The sequence below is a fragment of the Lepisosteus platostomus genome, chromosome 21 (genome assembly GCF_059453375.1).
Source record: "Lepisosteus platostomus isolate fLepPlt1 chromosome 21, fLepPlt1.hap1, whole genome shotgun sequence".
NCBI lineage: Eukaryota > Metazoa > Chordata > Actinopteri > Semionotiformes > Lepisosteidae > Lepisosteus > Lepisosteus platostomus.
Window position 1 is genome coordinate 3,194,157 of NC_142631.1, and position 16,389 is coordinate 3,210,545.

Genomic DNA, 16,389 nt, shown 5'->3' on the forward strand with positions numbered 1-16,389 from the left:
TCTGAGGTCAGCAGTTTATTTCATATAAATTGCTGTGTGGTTCCCTCCTCGCCTGCAAATGTTATACTTGCAATTCCGCTCATAGCCAGTAGGGGGCCGAGGGCGTCGCTCTACCTTCCCTTCCTCAGATATTTCCACAGATCTGCAAACAGAAAGAGTGCATCCTAATTAGGCAGAACTTAACTTTTCACACTATGATTTTATTAAATCCTCCTTTGCTTGTTTCCGAAGGATGTAAGGTGGTGGTGGAGGGGATCCCCAATACCTGTAAAGCGCTTTGAGTGGAGAGTCCAGAAAAGTGCAGATAAGTGTAGGGAATTATTATATGACTTGTCGAGTGTTCGCATCACGTTCCACAAACTAGTACTGGGTGAGAACTCGCGGAGCTATGGAGTAGCAGCAGAGATGTGATGCTGTTTGCCATGTCTTGCTTTTAGTGTAAGAACTCTATTATGGGTCCTAAAGGTGTTAATGAAAATTGTATGTAATTGCACAAAGCAAAAGAAGTGATCATACTGTTCTTCAGTATGATTAATGACAGCTAGGTAAGGACTAGGTTTTTTTTATTGCTAAAACCAGTATGAATGTTAATGGGTTACTGTTGTCATTTTGGGGGGGGGAAGCTGCAACCTAAAAGAAAAAGGACACCCGGGAGATTGGATTCCCCTGGGAAAACAAATCAACTTTATTATCATTGCAAATCCAGGGAACCGGAAGTCAACATTTGTATTCCAAGCAGAACTGACCATAAACCAAAAACAAACTAGAGACAGCTGGAACGGTGGTTGTGCCTAAACAATAAGACCGTACCAAAAAAAAAAGTATTCCAGTCTACACCCATCCACACTAACTGAAAACAAAAAGACACAACACGTCCCAAAACCCCCACAGCACTCCACTGTCTCCGTTCCCCGTATCCGATCTCTCGGGTCTCGTCGTCCCCTCTTAAACGCTCCCACCTCTTCTACTTAATTGGCAACACATGGGTGTAACGAACAGTTCTTTTCGGACCCTATGCGGACGACACAATCCGAAGAAGCGGGGAAACACTGGGGAAACGTCATGCAGGAATACGGGGCTGAAAACAGGGGGGCGTGTCCAAAGTGCGCTGGTGCACGGGGGAGGTGTGGCCGAGGCAAACAATCCAAAAGTAATCCATAGAGCGCTTCCAGGTCCCGGACTCGCACGGTGAGAAAACCAGCTACAGAGCCAGGATGAGCGTCAGCGCCTGGCTTTTAAGGTGGGCTGGGAGAAGGGATCAGGTGCACAGAATTAAGTCTAAAGTGAGAGGGCTGGAGCACCCTTAAGGAGGGGGGACTATAATCGTGACAATGGGATATAAGTGCTATATAAGTGTAAGCAATTATTATTATTATAATTATTATTACATCCGAGCAGAAGGGGGAGTGACAGGGGGCAAGATGTGTGGAGGGAGGGAGACAGACTGAGGGCTACTCACGGTGGCCACGCCTCACCGCTGACCTCTTCCCCGTGTCCCTGGCCAGGGCGCCCCCACCTGGAACAACACAATCGCCGTCACCTCCAGACCAGTGTGGGTTTGGGGTTTTTTTTCCCCCGGCCTCGCGGCGAGAGAGCTTCATTCCGTCCACCTGAGCCCCGCGAGTGAAGGCGACGAGCCAACGCGATTCGTACCAGGCTTCCACATTTCGGAAGGGACCCCCCCAACAGAGAAACCAGTTGGGTATGTTGTAAGCAGCAACCGGTGCAGCTCTGTACGCAAAGGGTTGTGGGTGCCTGGAACAGGTTAACCGGTGATGTTGCGGAAACAGATTCACTGTGGCCCCTTCAGGTTACAGATCTTCAGATCAATAACCTGCTAACAGGCAAATTAATGAGATGGCTTTGCTATCCAAACAGCAGAGGAGATGGAAAGGCTTGTACTACATTTTCACCAGTTGCATTATACCCTGAAATTCAAGCTGCTGAACAGCCATTCATCCCCCTACTATGACAATGAACTCCATCAGTGTCCTCTTCTGTCTGCTCTAGAATCATTTCAGTATCTCCCTTCACTCATTAACCTTATTCTACATCTAAAACTGAGAGTACTTCGGGTCAGTTCAGTGCCAATCCTTTCACTTCTTGCAGTAACAACAGAAGATCACAGTCCAAACTCCCCCTGTCCTGCGAGACTCACTCACCAGGCAAGTCATGAAGGCGAGCAGCATCCTGGATTAATGAAGCGCTCTCTGTAGCTGGGGGAAAAAAAAAAGATATAGGCCAGTTAATTGTATTTAAAAAGTTTTCTGACTCCTAATAAGAAGTTAAGTGTCCCAAAGGTCTTTTCAGGGAGTCCTCATGCTGTAGGCTCTAGGTGAATTAGGTCCCCCACCTTAAACATGAAATATTTGATATGATTGTAACTCTTTTTTGGGTTATTAATCACAGAAAACAGAACCGCAGGTCCGAACAACCATTGCAAGTTCTCACACATTCTACTGTGTCCAGGCCTGATGCAGAGGGAGCTTCTGGGAGAAGCTATTCTATTGATCCTGTTGAGCCAATAAGAAGCTGATTTAGTTCAATCAGGGTTGAGCTGGAAAGAAAATCTTGTGACACACAACAACCTTCCAGGACCAGGACTGGACAGTCCTTCAAATACACTGACTGGCCCTCCAGAACCAGGACTGGACAGCCCTTCAAATACACTGACTAGCCTTTTAGGACCAGGACTGGAAAGTCTACAGATTCACTGACCAGCCATTTAGGACCAAGATTGGACACTCTGCAGACACACACTGACCAGGCCTGCAGGACCAGGACTGGACAGTCTACAGATTCACTGACCAGCCCTCCAGGACCAGGACTGGACAGTCTACAGACTCACTGACCAGCCCTCCAGGAACAGGACTGGGCAGCCCTGCAAATACACAGACTGGCCTTCCAGGACCAGGACTGGACAGCCCTTCAAATACACTAACTGGCCTTTTAGGACCAGGACTGGAAAGTCTACAGATTCACTGACCAGCCGTTTAGGACCAAGATTGGACACTCTGCAGACACACACTGACCAGGCCTGCACGACCAGGACTGGACAGTCTACAGATTCACTGACCAGCCCTCCATGAACAGGACTGGACAGGCTCTGTTTTCCAGACAGCCACACTAGACTGCAGAGTGCAGTTTCTGCTTTTCTGTGGGGATTCCCCAAACAGTGGCTGACAACTCCTTGGCTGCCCCTGTCTCTGCTTGAGGATTAATTCAAAACTCAATGGTATCTGGAGCCTGTTTTTCTGAGATCAATAAAAAGCAACAGCATCAAAAGGACCGGAAGTTCTGAGATGCAGGAAAATACAGAAAGAACACAAACGATGAAGAGGCAGAAGCAGAGAGTAGAGGGTCTCACCTTCACTGCTCCCAGAGAGAAGAAGCACAGCAGAGATGCACACCAGCAGAATCCCCAATGCACAGCCACACCGCATTGTGTTGCGATCCAGGAATCAAATCCCGTATCTAAGGAAAGGCAGAGACGTAGACACAGCTGGTGTGGATTGGAAAGTTCCAGAGAATGAAATTAAAACCCACTTGCAGTTTCTGGGAACTCTGCGTATATCGGCTGAATCCCAGCGATCAGAGCTGGAGATATGGGACTGTGCGTCATCACCTCCACATCCCCTGGTAGATGCAAAACACAGAACCAGCCGGGGCAGTTCTGTCCGGAAAAAGAAAGATAAGTTAACCCCGAAATTCTCAAATGATGTCTTTCTCTGAACTCGGCTGTTTTTCTTATCTTATCAGATGCAACTGCAAAGCAGGTGCCCTTTTTTTTTTTAACACGCCGATGCAACTTCATCGTCTGTTCAGTTCAGATTCCTCTGGCTGACACTACGCATTCCGCCCTCGAGAAAAGCACGCGGATGTTTCGGAAGGTTAAAGAAGTGGGGGGGGGGTGGGGGGGGGGGGGGGGGGAGAATATTTTGAACCAGTAATCAGCGTTCAGGGAAATCAGTCCACTACTGTGTGTTCATATATTCCTCAACCCTGCAGAGCACAGTAGTAGCCACTGGGGGGCACTCATCTCACAGTGCAAGAAAACTACAGCTGTTGATCAGATCTGCAACTCTTCCTTGATTCCCAAACTCTGCTCTGATTCACTCATCCACTCTAACACAACGGTTATCATACTGAAACCATCCATCTATTTTTCTAATCGATCCATCTCCAGGGCATTTTCGGTTTCAGGGTCGGAGGGCAGTCGGAGTCTATCCTGGCAAGCAACGGGCACAAGGAAGGGTACACCCTGGACAGGACGCCAGTCCATCGCAGGGCACGCACGGACCCACACACACTCACACCAGGGCCAATTCACCTACCAGGATGGAAAACCCACCCAAACTCCATGCAAACACAGGGGGGGGAACATGCAAACTCCACCCAGACAGCACCCCAGGTCTGAAATTGAACCCGGATCCCCCGCGCTGCGAGGCACCAATGTTAACCACTGCACCACCATGCCACCCCATACTAAACCAGACAGAAGTAAAAAAAAAAAAAGATTCTGGACACTTGATTTCTATACTAAAGTCTGAGGGGTCACAGTTGTGTGTTAGTTAGTGCAACTACCTCCCAGCGCCAGGGTTCTGGGGCTGACTCAGATTTTGGAGGGGTCTGTCTGTGAGGAGTCTGCGCGTCCTGTCTCTGTGTTTGCTTGGGATTCCTCGCACCACCTGAGGACAATCCAGCTAGGTTCGGTGCTTCGTTTGATATTGCCCCTTTGCCCTGTTGCCCCCCCCCTTGTTTGCCGTGTCAGGGTGAATTGCGCCAGGCTGGGAGTAAAGGGTAAAGTGTCTCATTGGGGGAGTTATTGCGCACAGAGCTGGTGTCCCGCGGCAACAGCACTCCCAGAATGCCAGGGGCCCAGAGAGGCAGGCAGGCGACCTCGGAGGGACGCTCGAGGCGAAGTCCACCTGCACTACACCACCTCCCCGGGGGTGGGCTGTGCGTCGTGTGCTCCCAGCCTCACCTTGAGCCCTTGGGATTCAGACCCGGCTCCGGCTGCCCGCGATCCCGCCGCAGGGATGAGCTAGAGATCCGCGGTATCCCATAGTGCTCTGGGGTGGGGGGGTGCTGGAAGAAACACAAACAGGAGGAAGGACTGAGAGTTGTGGAAAGGCGGGGGGGGGGGGGCGCACAGGGGTGTCTCCCTTGTTCGATCCTTGACCCCATGTCCCCAGAGAACCCCTCCCCCCTGTCCTTTCCAGCACATTTCCTGTTCCTCTGTCGGTACAGTGCTGAAAGTCACAGGGCCCCGCGAGGCCGGACAGCACCTGGCACTTCCTGTCTGGTTTCTCAGCCAATGTCAACTGCAGCAGCAGCAGCAGTAGCAGCCCTCAGACAAACCCAGTACCCCCTCCCTCCGGGCCTGCTGTGGACTCACCAGCCTGCTGCCATCGCCCCCCCCAGGGGTTGTTATTACCGACTGCGACCTCCCCCCGAGCTGACACCTGGGCCGCTGGATGCACCCCGAAGAGGAGTGACGGGGAGAAAGTCCCGTGTTTTGTGTTTTGTCAACAAAACAGCCCAGTTCACATATAAGGGCAGAGGGCTCCTCTCTGGGCCCTTGGCATTCTGGGAGTGCTGTTGCCGCGGGACACCGGCTCTGTGCGCAATAACTCCCCCGATGAGCCTGGCGCAATTCACCCTGACACGGCAAACAAGGGGGTCGGGGCGACTTTCTGTGGGGAGAAAAGTGTAAAACTCAGCGTAAAAATGACCAATAATAGCTCCAGTTCCCGTTTCCCCCAGAGGAAAACAGGGGCAGGGGGTGTCTGGGCCCGTCGCCGGGGCAACAGTGGAACGACTCTCATGCTCAGCAGAGTAGGCCTCAGCCTGTCTCCTAGTGACAGACCCTCGACCCCGGCAAACTCGCATGGCAGAAGGCGGCGCAGTTTAAATAACCTTGTTTTAAAGAGTCATCATACCCCCATATTGCAATTATTTTTGACGCTGGACTCCATGGAAACAGAGAGCCAACGAGCGAGACAGGCCGGGCAGACAATCCTAGGCAGCGTTGCTAGGCGATGTTTGCAAAGCTATAGACAATATGGAGCTGTGGAGGGGGGGGGGGCTGGCTTGTCTGTTTCGGATTGTATGACCTTGAAGGAATCTTCATCCCGGGCTGAGGCGTCCTGTTTTTGTGAGAAAGAGCCAGACAGATACGACACAGGCCAGCGCCTGCAACGCGAAGGGATCCTTCGCGATGCAATGTGTTGCGATTTACGCGGACATCCTCCCCCAGAAAAACGGGTGGAGGGATATTCCCAGGAATCACAAGAACCCCGAGCCTGGCACCGGGCACCAGAGTCCCTGGTCCCAAAGGCTCAAAGTTGACGTGGATCAGTAGGTGCTGCCCGAGGTTGCAGGCGGAGAAGAGGTCAGCCGCAGAGTGAGGTCTGGGTAACCTGTTGGTGGCATCTGGCACGGCATCTGGAACATCGCGCGCGGGTGTCAGCGGGTGTGATCGCCGCTCTGACAAAACTGCAGTTCCCTCCCCCCCATCAAAACCTCACTGATCCCACCCCGCCCCCCAAAATTAAAGACACACTAGATATCCCACAAGCACCTGCAGCCAGAGCCCCAACCAGCATCTTTCAACATCCTGCAGGAATAAGCCCCGTTTTCCTGTTTGACAGTGCCTCTTGGCTTGCTCGCCATCATGGAAACCCCTTTAATCGCCAACGAAACACAACGGGCCAGTTCCAAATTGGGCCAGTTCCTGCTGGCACTGGGGTGGCGGGGGGGGGGGGGGGGGAGGGGGCCGAGTGTGAAATTTGCGAGCTGGGTGTGATGTTTGAGGTGCAGAGCCGGTCTGTGTGTACAAAACTGGCAGCGCATGAGCTCTGACAGGGTCAGAGAGGCCAGTCTTGTTACCCTCCCTTGCTAACCCCCACCTCTCAGCCTCTGTGCCTCATGAGGGCTGGCCTGCACGCTTCCAGTGAAGAGTCCCTGACAGATGAGACCATCGAGAGCCATCGGGTTGATAAAAATCAAATATGTACTCTTTTGCACAACCTCCGGCTTGCAGCTGGGGGACCTGGTGAGCTGTGCTGTAGTCCAGAGCAGACCCAGGCAGAGGTGCGTGCAGGATGCTGATCGATCTGCGAGGGTCTGGGGTCTGACCCCTGTCTGGCGCCATGAAGAAAGATTTTTGCTCTGTACTAATGCAATCTGGATTCCAGATCAAAAGATTCAGGCAAAAGCATAGGATTTTGCCTGTTGTTTCTGGGTGTTATTTTGCCTACAAGTTTAACTGTGTTAGAGCAATATAATTTAGCCCGCTCCCTCCCCATTTCAGGTGAGTATTGGGACAAATGGCTGACCGAGGTTTCTAATGGCACAAGCCTTCTGTGTTACATTAATTGTGAAAAGACAAAAGAGCTGTCAATTTATAGCCTTCAGAGTTTACTTTCTGGGTCTGCCTCTTGATTTCGAAGGCAGAAAACGAGTTGTCTGTGACAGAAAAGAAGGCAATCGTGGTGACAAGAACAAAATATACTTCAGTTAGAACAACCGTAGAGAGTTGTTCTAACACAGCAAAAATCAGCAATATGGAATGTCGTCAAAAAGCAAAGAAACTACTGAAGGAATGAACAATTGGTAAAGACCAGATTCTCCAAGGAAGATGACAATGACTGGTGACGGACCAAAAAAACAACTCTCGGAAAAACAAAATGATCACAAATAAAAGTCAGACTGGCGTGAGTGTAATAGATATTTATATATTTATAAATATTTTCATAAAAAAAGAGACTTTTTAATGACACCGAGAGACATTCAAGGTATATATTAACAAAGCAGAAGTCTTAAATATACAGGTCTCGTTCCGATACAAGAGAGCCTCTGTCAAGCAGCTAGCTAAGCCCCAAAAAAATGAAGCAATGTCACAAAGTCACTCCACCAAGCGTGAAGTCTGTACAAATGCTACAGTGCACACACACACAGCCATACGACTATCAGGGGACGAATACAAAAAATCCATCCCTTTCTATTGCTAACCTGCTCCCCTTAAACATGTTTTCAAATTGAAAGTTTTCTGGTCTGTTTTTAGGCACCTGGAAACTGAAATCCAGTTTCATATTGCTAGAGGGAGTATTGATGATGGAGAGATTTTACTGAAAGGTCCTACAAAAGCATTAAAAGGATCCACAGCCTTTCAGAGGGGAGGATATCAGCAAGATGAACTTTGCTAATATCAGAGAAGGACAAATGGTGTGAAAGAGTCTGGGGAATTTTATACTTCAATTCATACTCTCTTTAGACAGGAGAGATGGACAACTACATGGACACGCCCATTGTCACACCCACAGGGGAGGGGACACAGTCACAGACACACCCACAAGGGAAGGGGCACAGTCACGGACACACCCACAAGGGAGGGGCACAGTCACGGACACACCCACAACCACGCCCATTCGGGAATTCACGCAGACACGCGGATCACTCACCGAACCGGAATGATGTTCACAATATATATTATATGCTAAAAAATAATAAACACATTCGGACAGGCAAGTTTACCTGTTCATACACTTAAACATTCATATTAGATTCAACATCAAGGAGAAGCCAAATATGCCTGAATTCTTACATCCAAAAAAATTGGAATTAGCGCTATCAGATAATTCCTGTTTTGTATTCATGAACAGTACTTAAAAAACAAACTAGAAATCAAGAGCTTTTTTTAATATACCAATAAATAGACTTCTTTGCTTATATTGCCGGATAAGGTTTGTGTCACTATTTTTTAAGGAATCTCACTACAAAGAAAATACTTTGGTCCCACTTATGTTTCTTTTCTGTAACACTATACACATAATTCTTTTAATTATTTTTTCATTTGAATGTCAATATCACCAGTAGCGGTGCCATAGGAGCTGACGTGTAAACCAGAATATGGGTGTATACAGTAACAATTAAATTACTTGTGTAAAAACATTTGACGTGGCAGTCAACTCACGTGAACCTTTTTTGGAAACTGTGATTATCTGAAGAAAAGAACACATAGGTTTTGAATCCAATTAACGAGCTAAATCCTCCCCTCATCAAATCGTTGGAATGGGAATATAGTGTGAAAGTACTTGGGGGGAAAACAACTGAAGGTTTCACAATAGCATGATCAAAAAAGAAAAAGAGTTTGTGCTACATGAACAGTTAGAGATATCCAACAATAGGGTCCGATCGGGAGCCTCGTCTGGCACTTATCCAGCTTCCAGAATATTTAATATCCAAGAGGAAGCGTCTTCGATTCAAATTAAATTGGTCCTCCTTCCAGAAGACACAAGCTCCAATCAGGAGCTTTTCCGTGACATTAAAGTTCCCAACAGGGAGCTGCGTCGTCAATAAGAAATTGCTTCTTTGAAGCTCGTCTGATTTTGATGCAGCTGGGCCTGTTTTTGTCCCCCCCACCCACGTCAGGTTCGAGCCCCTTAGGCAGAAACTTATTTCTACTTGCCCACTGAAGGTGATGCCGCGGGGGGAGGGTGGCGTTGGAGGGAGGAGAGAGAGTGAGGGGCGGGGAGGGCACCTGGCTGCTCTGTGGCTCTGTGGCTCTGGACCGGCCCCTTCGCAACGCAGGTACGAGCCGCTAAGTGTAGGGTTTTCTAGGAGTGATGGATCTTAGGCCCTGCGGAGCCTGATTGCATAGCTAGGGTACTGTCAACAAGGCGATCCTTGCTGGGCTGTATGTGACTCGCTACAGATCGGCTAAAAACCCTCTTTAGTAGAGGCGTCGAGCCCCGGTCCCCCCGCGACAGGAGGTTGCAGGGTCCATCATGGCAGGACAGGATGACCTGTGCGTCTGAGTAGAGTCTCGGGGGGCCGGCCCTCTGGGAGGTGCAGGCAGCAGGAGGGCGGTGGGGGTGCAGGCAGGCCCCGGCCCGCCCGATCCCCCCCCCCCCCCCTCAGCGAGCGAAGGTGTGGATGTCGTTGTGGAGGCGGACGGAGGGCAGGGAGCCCCCCGCGGGGGCGGCACCCTGCTGGCAGGCGTCCCGGCAGCGGCAGCGCTGGACCCACATGACGGCCCGCGCGAAGCTCTCCCCGTCCGGGCAGCGGAAGCGCAGGCGCACGGTGCGGGTGAGGGAGGGGGCGCAGCAGCGGGCGTCCGCGCAGGCGCCGCAGGAGCGCGGCCGGTACCGGCGGGCCGTGGTGCAGCCCGCGAAGGCGATGCGCACGGGCTCCCTGGGGCGCACTGTCCGCTGGCACTGCTTGCCTCTCTGGGAAGGAAACAGGGCGAGAGCATGTTTCTTTGGGTCCAGTCCTATAGCTGACTGAGACACAGGGATACGGTCAACTATAACAACAACAAATAATCATAAAACTGTATTTTATATAGCGCCTTCAAAGGTGGCTTCTCAAAGCGCTTTGAAGAACGACAAAAAGGGGAAAAAATACACAATATATATGCAATGAAAATACACAATGAGAGGAAATAGTAAATGGGAGTATGGCGTAGAGCAGGAGCAAAGGGGTATATGACAGAACCAGGTAAGAAAAGGCCCTTCTAAAGAAGAAGGTTTAGATTTGAAGGAGTTTAGAGAAGGCAACTCTCTGATATCCTCAGGGATAGAGCTCCAGAGCTGTGGGGCGCAGCAGGAGAAGGCCCTGTCACCCATAGAGTGGAGACGGGCTTGGGGGACAGACAGGAGACCAGAGTTAGAAGAGCGAAGGTTGTGAGGTGGGGAGCAGGACGACAGTAGCTCAGACAGGCCCTGAGGTGCCGAGCCATGCAGAGCCTTATAGGCGAGCAGGAGGATTTTGAAGTCGACACGGAACTTGACGGGAAGCCAGTGCAGGGACTCCGGGATAGGAGTCATGTGATCAATCAGTTAATGTGACAGGAGGCCAGAATTAGACGAGCGAAGGCTGCGAGGAGGACAGTATGTCAGACAGGTACTGAGGTGCCCCTGGACCGCGCCGAACCGATCGGGGCCCTTGGTGCCGGGGGTCACTTACCCTGAGCGAGGAGGTCACGTCAAGGTCACAGGCCCTGACCTGGCAGAGCCGCGTCTCTCTGACCAGGCGGCACTCGGGGTTGGCGTTCGTGACGCGGCTGGAGACGCCGATCCCGCAGGTGGCGGAGCACTCCGACCAGTCGGTGACCTGCAGCAGGCAGGGGGAGGGAGCCGGGATGGAGGACCTGGGCAGGGACCTCCACTCTGGCGGGGCGGGGCGGGAGACAGGAGGAGGAGGAGAGGAGTGAGGGCGAGAGGACGGGGCTGCGAGAGCATGGGACAGGGCGGGAGGGAGGGGCGGGGGAGACCGCCTGAGCCGGGACGGGCTGCCCTTGTCTCACCTGGGTAGGCCGGCAGAACGTCGGGGTGCTGGAGGGTGGGCGCGAGCAGCTCGTTGCTGGCCAGCCCGGGGAAGGGGTCGGGGACCGGGGTGCGCTGGGGCTCCCCCGGGGGGTCCTCGCTGATGTGGTTGCCGCCGTCGCAGGCCCACTCCTCGCAGCAGCGGCCCGGCGCCCTCACCAGGCGGGGGTTCGGGCAGGGCGGGGCGGGCAGGGGCACCTCGTGCGGGCACAGGGGCATGCAGCCCACCACGCCGTCCATGCAGCTGCACTGGTGCTGGCAGCTGGGCCGGAAGTCCTCACCGTGCTGGTACAGGCGCCCGCTGAACTCGCAGGGGCGGCCCTGCGCCTCGGCTGCAGGGGCACAGAGAGGCGCTTGAGACCCCACGTGCCGTCTCTCCCCCCCAAACAGAGATCAATGCTGACTCCACCAATATGGCGCCTTGCACTCTGTGGTACCGTGCAGCTAAGCTTCTGATGATCACAACCAGACCTGTAATACTAAACGCTTGACTAAAGCAACAGATCAGATGCAAAAGCAGGACTCAAAGACCACTGTAATTAAACTCTGCACTACACCATCAGTGTAGTATAAACCATAGCTAGAGACCTGGTTTACGCCTCTGATTTAAGCTGCCAGTCAAGAAAACCATCTGCAATTTCAGAAGGTCCCAGCCAGCGTGCCTTTTTCGGACTGAAACTCGAACGTGCGAGAAGGATCTGCACTAATGCACCTCTCATACCAGAGGGGTCACGCCCTGGTGCGTCCCCTTGTTTTACGCGTTAAATTCAATCCGGTGCAAAGATCTCACAATGAGGTTCTATTATTGTTCCGTAATTCTCCTGGAATGAAAATAATCCACAGGACAGCCAATGGCCGAGACAAAGACGGCGGCCTCCCTCCCTCCTCCTGCACTGATCCCTTCTTCTCCTCTTCCTCCTTCCACACAGCCTCACACCCCAGCCCCCCCTGCGTACCTCTGCACAGGCCCCGGTCAGGCCTGCCTCCGGCCCCTAGGTGGCAGCGCAGGCCCTTGATGTGGTCGCAGGGCTGGCTGGGGCCGCAGTCCTGGTTGTACTGGCGCGCGCACACCTTGCAGCACCCGCAGGCGTCCAGCACCCAGCTCACCCCGGGGGCGCAGGCAGGGGGCGCGGGAGGGCACGAGCACTGCAGCGGGCAACTGCCTTCCTGGAAGACAGATCGAGGAGAGAGGAGAGAGAGGGAGGGGGTTAGAAGGGCGCTCCTCCAAGCGTCTGATGAGCCGGGCCTGACACAATAAACGACTGAGCTAACCACACAGCTGTTAAGGGGTCTTAATTCAGCGAGCCCGTAAAGCAGCGGGCGCGCTTAAGAGATTTCCGCAGGTTTGGGGGGGGATTGCGTTAGTTAAGCGCACTTGATTTCACAGGCCACGAAAGCACCGCAGGGTTTCGTTTTTATGGGACAAGGTTCATGCAACAGAGAGCAGCAAAGCAGCACTGAAGAATGGAGACGTGTGGGGTGTCGAAAAGCAGGCCCGGTTTCGTAGCAGCCCCGAGGGGGGGAGAGGGGGCTGATAACAGGGGAACTGCATGGCCAGCGGATGAGGCACTCCACGAGCTTCACCGTACACAGGGCACTACAGCGACCAGGCTCATGCGCTGCTCATGGGCGTTTCCTGCTATTCAGCCAGCACACAGTCGCCGAGCCTGCTCAGCGCACACGGACCGGGCTCCGGAGGGGAGACGGCGTGTGTACTCCGTCTGCACAACAATAGCCCCCCCCCCCCGACCCCGCTGCGCCCCACCCCCTGGCAGCCTGGGCAAGCCGGCGAAAAAGCCAAACGCACAAATTGCCGCGCGATACAATTGCCAATGCCCCCTGTTGGATGCAATGACCTCAAAAAAAAACATCAACCGGCAATAAGACATAAAACGCAAATGATTCGTTTTCTTGAATCCATTGGAAATGCATGCACCGAGGCAAGCGTGTTAAGTCTGGCAATCAAGGATCATGGCACAGGACTTGGTCTTTGTGACTTTCAGCACCCGTTACGGTCTACCTGCGAAAGATGGGGTGTGGATAAGGAAGGCAAGAGCCCAGAGTATCGAGGCATGGCCGTTTGCAGAAACGTGGATTCCAAGAGATTTCCAAAGCTCCAGTCTCATGTGTCGTACAGTAAACTCAGTACTCCCATACCTCACCTCTTTATATGTACTGTACTATTTATACGAAAGATAAAGAATTAGGTAGACAAGATTACATAGCTGGGCCAGGTCTTCGGACGCCCACTGATATGTTTGTTGACACAGCTTGGGGAAAAGTGCAGGGTGGGTGATCACTGTAATACAGGGACGCAAGCTCTTCTTTTGCCTGAAAACTTTCCATGTCTAATGCACGAGCTGCTACAGGGAGGGCAGAATTTATCACAGCCCTCCGATCTGCCTGTCTGATGCCTTCCATAGAATCTCGATCGTTGGTTCTGGTTGCGGCGGAGAACTGGGACCCGGAGGTGCAGACCAGAGCAGGAAAAGCACGACACATTTCTGCAAGCTATCGGAGCAGCATTGCAGGAGAATGGGAGCATCCTGCTGCGGGGGAGGTCCTGGATCTGGAGCAGTGTGAATATCTTGTAAAACAAAACCCCTTTGAACAAAGATTTTAGACTTGGAATATACATTTGGAAAGAAATCAAAAAAAGCTTATTGCAATGAACAGAAAAAGAAAAGGTCTAGATCCTTAAACCCCTGTGGAAGGCTCAGTCTGTAAAGGGTTTCAGCAATTCTTCATTGCTTAAGTAACAATTTATTTCTCTAAAAAAAAAGGCAGAGTTTATTCCAGGACAGGTTTCTATTCCGCCCTGCGCTTGTAAACCAGGACTACCCTTTGCAAGCCGATTGCTCTGAGCTTCACGGTAGCACAGTTTTTTTTCACATCAGATCAGACAGATGGGAAAGACACCGAATCCAGTCAGGGGGTGTGAGGGGTAGAGGAGATGGAGAACGAGAGAGAGAGAGAGAATAAAGTGCCTAGAATTAACAGCACTACAATTAATAAGGAGCAATTTCCAAACTTACCACTAGCACACAGCAGGAAAGGAACACCAGGGCACACAAACGTGCCCACCCCATCGCAGCTGAAAGCATGACGTCCTTTTGGCTAGCTCCAAATACTACTACAAATCACAATAATAAAATCAAAGCTCAAATTCACCAAAAGAAAACAGGCATCAATAAACGGTTTTCTGTCGGCCGTAAGAGGAGAGCAGTGATCCGCCCTGGGTGGGTTTCCAGGAGGGAGCAGTGTGTCGGTCAGGCAGTCTGTAGCTCGGGGCAGGGAATTCTTCCCAGAGCCGGTCAGGAGTTTCTGTGTGGATGCGCTGTGGTGCAGCTTGTCCTCTCCCTTCCTCTCTCCAGCGGCGCACAGAGCAGCACAGCTCCACTCCATTGAGAAAAACACACGGCGGCTCTCGCACTTATAGATGCAGCCAGACAGCCCCCACCTCTGACATCACCACCCCTTTGAGGGAGAGTGGGAAATTTATTGTGCTGAGAGAGAGGGAGAGAGAGAGAGAAGGGAGGTGAGGGCGAGAAAGTAAGACACAGGGAGGGATAGCAAGTACGAGCTGGGCGATTGCGAAAGAGATAATGAGGATTTTCTGCAGAGGTCCAAAAACGTGCAATCCTAGCAAGAGCAAATGCACTGAGAGAGAAAGGTGAATGCACCCTTTTCGCTAATTCTAGAACATTAAACGAATACAAAAAATGCAGATTTTGCACGGGAGGGAAACAATGCAAACACATTCAGTCCGGATGCATTTGTTTTGTTCTGTGACTCAGGCATGAATTCCTTCATCCTGCTGTCTCCTTTATCAGTGGCTATGCTGGGAAAACGCAATGCATTCTAAGGAAAAATGGAGCAGACATGAATGACCACAGACCGGAGTTCACAAAGTGCACAGAACCGTCTCATAGTTATTCGCTGAAAACACACCCAGTGCTGGCGCCTGTGGTCATCAGGTCCCTCCGACAGGGAAAGAAGAAGGGATAATTAGGAAATGGCTAACTCCAACAGAAACGAGGTGGCATCCTATCCTCCTCATTCGTATTTAAACCTTTTATCCATCTCTGATTGCTAAAACGTGAAACATCCCTAAAATGAGGGGCACAACTGAGGTCACCTACCTGGCTGTTAGATAACCTAGTCGGAATAGAAGCATTAACCCCTGATATCATGTCCAGGTTCCATTCTGTCCCCCAGAAGCACAGTCTGGTCACTGTAATGCTCCCCCTGAATTCAAGTGAAGCCAGCTTTCACCTCAGCTGTGTGCGTCTCTCCTACGGGTGCCGGACGTCAGTGGTGGGTGAGGTGAGCCCCCTTTCTATACACAAAGCACTGGGGGAACATTTGGGGTGAAAGGGATCTATAGACATGGAATGAATTGTCGTGGAAGAGCTGCTGGTCGTCCCAGTGCAAAACGCCAAAGCAATTCTTGAAGGAGACAGAGTTCCTGAACACACATAACAATGCATTTTATATAAAACACAATCCTGATCTTGGAAAGTTTTAAGGTACATTTTATTGGTTTTCATCATGAAAATACAGAGAGCAGAAACAAGATCTAATCAGTACATTACAATGCTGGGCTGATCCCTCAGCCCAGCTCCCCTCCCCTCTATCCTGCTTATTACATAAGACAAGCTTCTCATTTTATAGCCCCGATAAGCCTGCGAGAGGGAGGCCGATTACTGCAATAAGGTTTGCATTTGCACCCCCTTGAGAATTGCATGATGTCATTTTGACATGTAGTTGTCACAAAATTAGCTAAAGGGGCCAAAGGAGTTCCCCTGTGCAAACGTTCTCATGTTCGTAGATTCTTTCGAACGTTTTGGCAGGTTTTGTAAACTGAGCATTTTTTCCAAAGCGCAATAAGGCAATAGCTCCCTCCCACCACCGAGTCAGAGCTGACATTCCAGTCTTTAGCGTTTTGAAGGTTCAAGAAATAATAATAATAATATTTATTTTATTTAGTCCCTTTAAAGGGCATTGCAAAGTACAGTACTTTACTATAGGTTTAAAAAGGAAGAAAAAAACAGTTATA

At 51.3% G+C, this 16,389-nt stretch overlaps 1 protein-coding gene and 1 long non-coding RNA gene across 2 annotated transcripts; both read right to left on the reverse strand.

Annotated features, from left to right (window-relative positions):
• On the reverse strand, positions 1-3,643 carry LOC148643890 (uncharacterized). Its single transcript, XR_015928908.1, has 4 exons — positions 3,368-3,643; positions 2,163-2,216; positions 1,460-1,516; positions 1-142 (listed from the first exon to the last, which is right to left on the reverse strand). It is a non-coding gene; the product is annotated as an uncharacterized LOC148643890 (long non-coding RNA).
• Positions 3,644-7,719: 4,076 nt separating this feature from the next.
• On the reverse strand, positions 7,720-15,007 carry LOC148643891 (CCN family member 1-like). Its single transcript, XM_088614626.1, has 5 exons — positions 14,366-15,007; positions 12,287-12,497; positions 11,312-11,662; positions 10,972-11,174; positions 7,720-10,232 (listed from the first exon to the last, which is right to left on the reverse strand). The coding sequence occupies exons 1-5, from the start codon at positions 14,432-14,434 to the stop codon at positions 9,921-9,923; spliced, it is 1,146 nt and encodes a 381-aa protein (XP_088470752.1). The 5' UTR covers positions 14,435-15,007; the 3' UTR covers positions 7,720-9,920.
• Positions 15,008-16,389: the final 1,382 nt, after the last annotated feature.

What these genes read in the sequence shown, in the direction of transcription:
- LOC148643891 (XM_088614626.1), bottom strand. Translation starts at nt 14,434, where the DNA reads ATGCTTTCAGCTGCGATGGGGTGGGCACGTTTGTGTGCCCTGGTGTTC. An exon ending in CGTTCTGCCGGCCTACCCAG is followed by an intron (nt 11,175 to 11,311) that starts GTGAGACAAGGG and finishes CCGCCCCGCCAG; the next exon opens with AGTGGAGGTCCCTGCCCAGG. An exon ending in ACGTGACCTCCTCGCTCAGG is followed by an intron (nt 10,233 to 10,971) that starts GTAAGTGACCCC and finishes TTTCCTTCCCAG; the next exon opens with AGAGGCAAGCAGTGCCAGCG.